The sequence below is a fragment of the Meleagris gallopavo genome, chromosome 5 (genome assembly GCF_000146605.3).
Source record: "Meleagris gallopavo isolate NT-WF06-2002-E0010 breed Aviagen turkey brand Nicholas breeding stock chromosome 5, Turkey_5.1, whole genome shotgun sequence".
NCBI lineage: Eukaryota > Metazoa > Chordata > Aves > Galliformes > Phasianidae > Meleagris > Meleagris gallopavo.
This window is the reverse complement of record NC_015015.2, coordinates 1,736,453-1,746,219: the sequence shown is the minus strand read 5'-3', so window position 1 is coordinate 1,746,219 and position 9,767 is coordinate 1,736,453. Positions and strand designations below refer to the sequence as shown.

Sequence of the window (9,767 nt, the reverse complement as noted above, 5' to 3'; positions counted from 1 at the left end):
CTGGGTTGGGCCTGGCCGCGGGGCCGTTCCGAGGGAAGCCTGAGCCCGGCACCGCGCCGCGTGGGGCTGAGGGCTGCGCTGCGGGTCGCGCTTGCGGCACCAGAACTTCTCTTTCCCTTCGGCCTCTGACGGCCCGCAGCTGTCGCTCTAGACCGGTTTCCTGCCTTCTTTCTCTGCTCCTGCCTCTGAGAATTGACGCAGCCCTTGCTCTGCTTCACGCGTTCTTTACTTTGCACGCGCGCGCTTCGCTGTCCTGGTCCTCATCACTGTGTCCTGCTTTAGTTTGTTGTCTGTAAACGCTCATGGCTGATTTCACAGGTGTCAGCACCAGCCTCTATTAAAGCACCAGGCTGCTGGAGCCCTCTCCTGGTTCAATCAAAGAATTAAAGGCAAAGAGCCGTGTGTTCCTCCCAAGGTGGGGGGAAGGAAGAAGTACAGCTGAAGCTTCTGCCGAGAGGTTTTACAAATGGACTGAGTGAGACACGTTAAGTCACACAGCTGGTGCTCAATGCACACCCCATCACGTTAGCCCGGCGGTGCTTCAGGAGCACGGTCAGCTGGCAGAGCAGCAGTCTGCCGAGGACAGCAACGTAACACTTACCTTCTCCTTTATAGAAAAGAAGCATCAGTTCTTAATTAGAACATCCACCGAGAACTCAGACTTCTGATGCGTCTGCAAATGCTGACAGTTCAGAACTACTTTTCTGTTTATCTAGTGTGCTTCCTCGTCTGCACCCATCCACCAGAGCGGGAGTCAGTTGCAAGCACGCGTTGCGATGTTTGCAGCAGGTTTGGTGCATGGCCTGCAACAGACTTACTGAATCATATTATTGGGTGTTGACACACTGCTGTTAAAAACGTGCTCAGCTGCAATGAGCTTTACTCATACAGCATTCCATGTACCAAAGTGCAAAAGACAAGCATGCACTTAGTGACAAAATAGTGACTAGTTCCGAGTATGGCTGGTTTACTAATACACTAAACCTGAGAAATCAATACACAGTGTCTTATTAACTCATTACTTTGAGCTTTTCTGCACAGATAACTTGCTAAAAAAAGGAACTAATTCTGCTTTATTTTCAGAAGGAGATTCACCTTCCTCTCTTCCCTCCCTTTTTCCTTTTCAACTCAAGTCTTTCTAAAACTGTGCCTGCACATTCAGGTCTCTTATTGCCTTCTTTAAGAAGTAATGCCCTTACACCCTGCTCCATCTCAAACAAGTTGCAGAATTACACTTAAAAACTAGTTTACTTCTCTACAGCCAAGCATTATCACTTATATTTGGAATGGGTGAATCACTCAACAACCACACGTCCTACGCAACACCTTTAAATTGCTGTGCATACAGTTTAATACATGGAAATGTGTCATGCAGCTGCTTCAAGTACGTGCATCTGGTTAGAAAAACTAAGGCATTACAATCAAGGGGATTTCTGCTGCAAAAATATACTCCCAACAGTGGCTTTTCAAAGTGCTCTAAAAGGCCTCTAATTGTTCTGTGAGGAACTTTTGCTGCTGTGATCATACCTCTGTAGTCTGGTTAAATTTACACATTTCATTTTCATGTCATTGGGTTGTTTGTGCTGCTACTCACCTTTATTTTATTAGAAGTAGTATCCTAGACTATCTCTTCCCATTCTGCAACTAACTGATGCTTTCATTCGTTAAAAAGATGTGCTATCCTGTTCAGTGGTTAGAGCAAGTAACAACGCTTTTTCATTTCTGTGTCGGAAAATGAATTCCTTTCCTTTGGTAGATATATTTTCCCCATTATGTCGTAGTAGAAAATAGCGCAAGATTGGCTCAAGCTTCGATGTTTTAGGGCCAGCACTGGATTTGTAACAAATTTTGGCACAGGCAGAACCACTCTGCAATAGCTAGCATCATATTTTTAGTTTTCTGTTTAAGTAAGTTTAAATGAGTGCCCCATGTTTACATGATGTGGGTGGTGTAGCAGTCAGATAGAAAGAGCTGCATGCAAAGGCCGTCCATCCACAAGTGCACACATCCGTACATGTACTGCAGGTGGCCATTTCCTGGAGATGCTCAGATTCATTCAGAGTGCTGACTCACACCTGTCCAGGCTTTTCTTTGCTCCCTAGGAGTACACAGGAAGAGCACACAGGAAAGAGCTGATAGCTGCTGGACGTAGATCACCAGCTGGCATCAGACAGCCTGTGCTGCCTACCTTCAGCAGCCTTTTTTTCCCCTGAAACTACATGGAAACCAGATGGGTGAGTTGTTCAGCCACCAGACGGGTCCTGTGGGCCCTCTCCTTGAGCAGCTGGGAGCGTGCCAGTTGGAGGCTGGAGAGCACAGCAGGCTGCTGTTGAACAAATCCACCACCTCACCGCCAGATTGCTTTTGATAAGGCAGTGCTGCTGAATGGATACTTAGAAAGGCTGGTAAAAAATTGCCTCTGAAAAGAGAATGAGTGTATCTAGACTAGAAGGCTAAAGTATAATTTAAGAAATGTATCTTAAGCTACTTAAACCTAGTTTGTCAAGCTTACAGGTAAAAGTTTGCAGCACAAATCTGATTGATTTTAATGCTTTCTCTAGGGTGATCTTCATAGAAACCACTAAAGACTTCAAAGAACTCATTTTAGGCAAAATAAGTGAAATAAGTTGTTCTGATAAAATGGATCCTTGTTCAGTTGGAGTTCAGCTTCAAGCTACCAATGAATGCCATAAGACCTATTATACCCGTCACACTGGCTTCAAGACTAAGGAAGATATATCTTCATTTGATCTCCTGTTGCTTCAGCTTAGGACTGGAATGACCCTTTCAGAGAACGACACTATCTGCTTTCATCATGCAAAAATTTACATTGAAAGATTTGAAGACTTACAAAAGTCGTGTTGCGATCCCTTTAATATGCACAGAAAACTATCAAAGAAAAACTTGCGTGCAATTGACCTGCATGACGCAACTTTTCTAACTGCCAAGTTTGGAAGACAGTTTGTACCTGGTTGGAAGCTTTGTCCCAAATGTATGCAGGTAATAAATGGGAGCGTGGATGTCGAAGCTGAAGAACGCCAAAGAAGAAAGCTTGATTCGGACGTATGTATACGGATCAGTTGTCCCATCCCCTCTAAGTTCTGCAGACTGTTGGACCTGGGCTTCATACAAGTCCTATATAAACAAACCAAGTTATTTAGTAGAAATACAAAAAGGTGTAGACTCTTGCTGCGTGGGAGTTTACTGTGTTTGAACCTTTATTTGGAGGAGCGTTCAATGAGATGAGTGCATACGCTCATTCCACTTTCTTACTTAAAAAATTCTCTTCCCTGATTAAATATTAGGGCCTTTATAATTAATTGTAGGGTGACGCGCACCTCAGGTTATGTAAATACCAGGCGGCTGCTGTTGTCTTAAGCTGTTTCTCAAGCCCTGTGAAAAGCAAGCTCCCGTTTAAACGCTGCAATGGTCATTTCTGAGAGCACTGAGAGAAACTTCTGGGTTAGTCTCCTCAGTTTTAAGAGAATCTACTGCATCTAGCAGTTCATTACCAAGTGAACCTGCGTGGAAGTGAATTAAGTGCACGCTGATGTGGCGTCTGAGCTGCCCCTGTTTGTTCTGAGGCAGTTTGGTGTGAGAGGATGATGCTTTAAGTGCTGAGTTCATAATACAGTTTATACATTTCTGGGTGCTTTGTTTGAAGTGTGCAGGTAATCAGTAGAACCAAGTGGAAAACCAAGCCAACAAGAGCTCATCCACATACGCTCTAGAGCAAAACAGAATGGCATTCAAGGAGCAGTCACCCCTCAGCCCAGGCACAGCCACCCAACTGCATCTTACAGCTGCATAACGGGAGACATAATTGACTTTTGGAACTGGTAGAGTTCTGTAATGTAACACTTAAGAAGACTTAAGTCTTCTCCTGAGAAATACAGTGCTCAGAGTGGGGGTCAGCATACCTAAGTCATTACAATACCCCGGGGCTTGACCGGGTATTTCCTTAAGAATTTGGATACGTATTCATAATGAAGTGAGATTTTCTGTCTCTGTTCAGGGGCGTACAGCTAAGGCTTTGAAGTCTCTGCAGTTTGCTAACCCAGGACGACAGACTGAATTCACTCCTGAGACCAGTAAGAGGGAAAAAAGAAGACTGCAAACAAAAAATCCGTCATTTAACTCTGACAGGTGAGCACCTTCCTGTAGTGACTTTAAGGTCAGTGTCCCTGTAACACTAACACATTTCAGACAACGAAAATACAAACCGAGCTTCTGGTAAGGTGTGACAATACTACATAGATTATAAATGAAGCTGCTAATTTAGGCATCAAAATTTGATCGTAGGTCAAACTTGAATAGAGTAAGGTCAAGTAGAGTACACTTAAAATATTGGAGTTGTCATATTTCAATTCACTCAATAATTGCACTTCAGAAACAAATGTGTTCATGTTAAATCCTTACTTAAATCCTTAGAAGGATTAGTGTCCAAGTTGGATGACACTGGATAACAAATTTCAACTTCCTAATTAGACCTATTTTAAAATCAGTTTTCCTGCAGAGTGAAAGGCTTATGCAGCTGAGTTTTGTCTATCATTTTCTACTAAAAGTTTGGACCCATTCAGTCTCCCTGAATTTAAGCTTACAGAAAAAAAATGCACTCGGTGCTACTTACCATGCACCTGTACCATCTCCCTCCATAGTTTCTTCTAGTTGGTTCATTCACGAGCTGCAACTAGGGAAATTTTGATGAGATTAGGAAAATGTTTTGAATTAAGCGTGTGGTCAAGCACTGCATCAAAAAATGTCTGGAGTGTCTGATCTCAGAGCTGTTGGGAGCTCAACTAGGTGTGGCTCTAAGCAAATTTATCTAAGTTGACCTGGTTTTGAACAGAGGGTTAGACAAGACAAATTCCAGAGGATGTTTCTGAACAAAGTGGTTTTGTGATTCTGCAGTTTAATAGAACTGATTGGGATACGAGTAGTGATTAAAGCATAAAAATAACTTACAAATTAGAACATGCACACAATGAATTATTCTATATAACTTCGAATTATAGCTACAAGCTATAATGTGAAAGAAGACTTAGACATCACCTGAAAGGTAACCAAGTTTACATCGTAAATATTCCAAAGTGGTTGAATAAATGTTTAACCTATCGATGAAGTAAGAACTTCCTGGTCCTGAAATTAGCTCAAAAGCACTATAATGACAATACAGTGTAAAGCTAGCAAATGTCGAGTACAGTAACATGTATACACTTTAATGGAGTGGTAAAATAAACATCTTCAAAAACAAAGCAAAGTTCTGTCCACGACTATTAGCTGCCTGGTATGAAAATAAGGAAATAACTTGTTTTCCATCATGCAGGCAAGTTATACCAGCCAAGAGTAAAGTCTACGATAGCCAGGGACTGCTTCTTTACAATGGGATGGACCTCTGCGACTGTCTTGATGAAGATTGCCTGGGATGTTTCTATGCTTGCCCCAAGTGTGGCTCCAACAAATGTGGCACCGAATGTCGCTGTGACCGCAAATGGCTGTATGAGCAAATTGAGATAGAAGGAGGAGAAATCATTCGTAATAAGCACGTTGGTTAGTGCATATGCTTTTTTTTGTTTTAAACCTGGATGTGTGTTCCACTCTGAAGTAACATTTATCATTTAGTTGTTTAATGAAAACCATTGTAATTAATTGTGATAAATGTGCTTCCACATTCCATCTCAGTATGATTAAGGAAGTATTCTTAATCATACCACTCGTTGTCACACTTCATTCTATGTTGTACTGTCTTGTTAGTCACTTAAGTTTTCATTGATCGCTGTTGCACTGTAATGAAGTGTGAGGTACTAAATTTCCACGTGGCATAGCATTATCCACTCACCATCATTTCACAGTGCTTTGTTGAGTGTACCATCTCCCTGTATCCCTCATTTTTTAGTTGCATGGTTTTGATTTATTGTATGTGAAACGCTTTTGTACTGTTATTAATGAGGCTACATCCAGTATTAATAAAGATTTCTCCAGTACTAACAGTGAATGCTACATCTTCTATAAATTATCACAGCTACCTCTGATAAATTCAATTCTTTTCACTTAGCTTTATTCAGAGGTATTTAGGAGTATGGATCCCAACTGAGTTACTGGGATTTTGGACCCAGTTATCCTTAAGTATTCAAAAGTCTCGCTGTTAAGGATGTTACTAAACTGTCAAGATGCTGAAAAATATATAAAAGTAGTTGTGGTAGCACTTGGTTGCTTTCTTGTTACAATTGAAATAATTTTGCTGTATTTCTTATGAGTCTGTAATTGGACTGGTACTTCACAGCCCTCTCCCCTTTCTTTCTTTTTGCTTGTTTTTAAGGTAAAGGTTTACATGCAGCTGAAATGAATTCAACTGTCTGTTCCCAAACTAAGAATATCCAGACTGCTACAAAAAACAGTTGAACTGAAATTTTTGGTTGATAAAATCTTTCTCCTCAGCAAGTTTAAATTTTGCTGAATTACAAGATTTATGGAAATAAGAATTTGTAACTGAAATATTAGTTAATATCTAGTCTGTTATTCTCTGGTATTTGTGCTGTGTTAAAAATACATTTTCTCCTTCTGTGACAGACTTGGAAGATCTGTATTTTGTTAAACCACATTTATTCAAGAATAACGTTAACTATGACTTTCTGAAACTTTCATGTGTTAACTCTGTATAATCTTGCTATTTCTTCAGAGTATTTTCCAATTTCTTGAAGGTTGCCACTTTTAAAATCCAGTTACGCTTTGTGTTGTACTGACATCTGCTGGTCCTAGCCAAGCATAAGCATGTATTTAGTCTGTCTTGTTGCTGTTAGATCCACTTAGAAAATAAACGGTCTTTTTTTGTTCAACCAGAACATTGGCTGTTCTTCCAAAAGCGTGCATGCCTCATTGACTTGGACTTCCAGCCACATCTGTCACAAAAAGCATCACACAGATTTCTTTATACTCTTTCTCCAGGTAGCAACACCACCAGTGAGTAATACCTGTAGCTTCCCTTTCATGCAACTGGCATTTAACTTTCTTGACTACTGAACACACTTATCCTAACACAGCAGTTACATGTTTTGTGTGCTTGATCCATATTTGGAACCATTACAGCTCTTAAGCAACATTTTGCATTACATGAAAACACAAACACGTACCTGTGAGAAAGGGAGCCAGGCAGAAAGCTGGCTCAATCTTCTAAGTTTGGCCTTTTGGTTTTGGTTTGTTTCCTAATTAGAGTTTGTTGGTTTGGTTTTTTGTTTATTAAATCAGGCAGTCAGCAGTACACATTGTTAAAAACTTAAGAAGCTTCTGTCTGTTGAGTGTAACTTACTATCATGTTCACAGTTAAGACTTGAAATTCAGTGACTATTAAAGCATTTCTCTTCAATAGCGCTCAAGTCCACCAGGAGCTTAAATTGTCCAGAGCCTCTCATAATTAGAATGGTATTTCTGCATCTCTATTATGTCTCTGTTAAGTTAGCAACTTCAGTATCTTATTTTATTCTAATAATGGTGACTTTTCCCCAGGTAAATCATTCAGACAGTTTTCTAACAGAATATGCAGGGCTGCTTTTTAACCAAGAACCTGTGATAAGTACTGAGCACTATTATTTGTGCAGAAGCTAAATGAGGCATTGTTTTTTCCTGTCCAACAAGTTTTTTTGATGTTGGTTGTTCAGTTGCCTTACTTACTTAGGACCCTCTATTTAGGAGTATTTCCATAGCATGCCTTGCATGTAGAGCATTATTAAGTTGAATGATCTGTTTTTATACACCACCATGTCCTGCTGCTCTCTTCATCTGTTAAAGGACACGCTGTTCCAAGTCAAATTTTACCATCCTGCTGGATTTATAAGGTTAACAACTATGAATTTTTCTGTAGAACCATGCAGGAAGAAGTCAAACACCTCAAAAACTAATCCCATCAGTATAATCACAAGTTAGTTTATTGTGCTCTAAAAATAATGTTCCCAGTAACTAGTTTCCCATCTACTCTACAACTGAGCCTATTAAACAGTATGTTCTATTGAATATAGCCAAAAGAAATAACTTCACATAAAAGGCACAGTTCATAAATCAGCTGTAACCTCTCAAACCTGCATGTATTTAAGGGAAAGGCCAACATATGCCCGAGTTACTGTGTTAATTTATTACAGATATCAAAAGGCAGAAGTTTAAATGCCTAGACAAGCTTTACCTATTCAAAAAACACAAGTTGGTGGCAACAAGATGTGTTTTATGAACAATACATCTCACATGGACTAATTTCATTACAAAGGGATCACAATTGTGATCTCTTAAGTACAGTGTTAAATACTGTTTTGGTTTCATAGAATCCTAGAAACGTTAAAGCTGGAAAAGACCACTAAAGTCACCAAATCCAACTATCAAACCATCCTCACCATGCCCACTAACCATGTCCCTCCTCAGTGCCACGTCTCTACGGTTCTTTAACACCTTGAGGGACGGTGACTCCACCGCTTACCTTGGCAGTCTGTGCCAGTGCCTCACCACTCTCTCAGAGAAGAAATTCTTCCTAATATCCAACCTGAACCTCCCCTGGCACAACTTAAGGCCATTCCCTCTCTGCTTGCTAATATCTGGGAGAAGAGGCTGACCCCCACCTCACCACAACCTCCTTTCAAAGAATTGCACGGAGACAACAAGAGTTGTCTCTGCTGAGCTTCCTCCAGATGAACAATTCCTTCGGCCTCTCCTCACAACATCTGTGCTCCAGACCCTTCCATTGCCCTTCTCTGAATGCTCCAGGGTCTCAATGTCTTTCTTGTAGTGAGGGCTCCAACACTGAAACACTGAACGCAGTACTCAAGGTATGTCCTCACCAGAGCTGAGTACAGAGGGATGATCACTTCTGCTCCTGCTGCCTGCACTATTTCTGATACAAGCTAGGTTGCCATCAGCCTTCTTGGTCACCTGGGCACACTGCTGGCTCATGATCAGCCCAGTGTCAACCAACACCCTCGAGTCCTTTTCCTCCATGCATTTTCCAGCTGCCCCAAGCCTGTAGTGTTGCCTGGGGTTGTTGTGGCCAAAGTGCAGAACTCAGCACTTGGTCTTATTGAAGGTCAGCTGGCCTCAGCTCATCAGTCCAGCATCAATCTTGCTCACAGAGCAAAACTCACATCAAATTTAGAACATGATCAAAAAGTGAACATCTTCTAAAGTCAGTGTGAGTTCTCCTGGGGATTTAGTGAAAATTACTACAGGGCCTTGAAGCCATACCTGAAATGGGAAGTATTCTTTTCCTCTCCCCCTCCCCTAAGTGAGATATGCCCTAGGAGGCCTCCTGTTAAAGACTCACACAACAAGCAGTGCACAGAGCACACCCAGGTAACTAGCTCAGAGATGATGCTATAATAACATTTTCAGTATCCACACCACTAAGAGACATATCTTAGGGAAAGGCTGTGAAGGGAAAAATGAATGATGCAAACAAAGAAGAGAAAAAGAAAAAGTGCCCTCTGACCTTGCTATTTCATTGAGCAGATTTTGTGTAACACTCACCTCTGTTGTGAGCTGCCCAACTCACTCCTGGTAGGGGTCCTGCCCTGGAAGAGCAGCTTTTCATTCAGAAGCTCCTCGTATCCAGCAGAGGGCATCAACTCACTGCAAACTTCACTCAGCTCCTGGTGCACTTGAGAGAAGCAGCTGCTGAGGTTGGGGCAGAGATTCCCTCGCTGCACAGATTCAAGAATTAGGTCCAAGGCATGTCATGCACCACCACGACCGTGAGGCTGAAATGCAGCAGACTCAACTAGTGCTAGATTAGC

The 9,767-nt window shown here is 41.5% G+C and overlaps 1 protein-coding gene and 1 long non-coding RNA gene across 3 annotated transcripts; one reads left to right on the top strand and one right to left on the bottom strand.

The window, feature by feature from the left end:
* The first annotated feature begins 1,764 nt into the window (after positions 1-1,764).
* On the top strand, positions 1,765-6,842 carry ARL14EP (ADP ribosylation factor like GTPase 14 effector protein). Of its 2 annotated transcripts, XM_003206083.4 has the most exons (4): positions 1,765-3,063; positions 4,016-4,146; positions 5,327-5,550; positions 6,320-6,842. In XM_003206083.4, the coding sequence occupies exons 1-4, from the start codon at positions 2,473-2,475 to the stop codon at positions 6,400-6,402; spliced, it is 1,029 nt and encodes a 342-aa protein (XP_003206131.2). In that variant the 5' UTR covers positions 1,765-2,472; the 3' UTR covers positions 6,403-6,842. The 2 variants fall into 2 exon arrangements, with proteins under 2 accessions (XP_003206131.2, XP_031409246.1); XM_031553386.1 differs by having other exon boundaries at positions 1,771-3,063; positions 5,327-6,842.
* Positions 3,048-9,730, bottom strand: LOC116216644. The gene is made up of 3 exons (XR_004159792.1): positions 9,502-9,730; positions 4,631-4,690; positions 3,048-3,135 (listed from the first exon to the last, which is right to left on the bottom strand). It is a non-coding gene; the product is annotated as an uncharacterized LOC116216644 (long non-coding RNA).
* Positions 9,731-9,767: the final 37 nt, after the last annotated feature.

Excerpts from the sequence above, each read along its gene's own strand:
- ARL14EP (XM_003206083.4), top strand. The coding sequence starts at position 2,473 with ATGTATCTTAAGCTACTTAAACCTAGTTTGTCAAGCTTACAGGTAAAA. Across the intron at positions 3,064-4,015 it reads GAAGAAAGCTTGATTCGGAC|GGGCGTACAGCTAAGGCTTT; the intron begins GTATGTATACGG and ends GTCTCTGTTCAG. Across the intron at positions 5,551-6,319 it reads CATTCGTAATAAGCACGTTG|GTAAAGGTTTACATGCAGCT; the intron begins GTTAGTGCATAT and ends CTTGTTTTTAAG.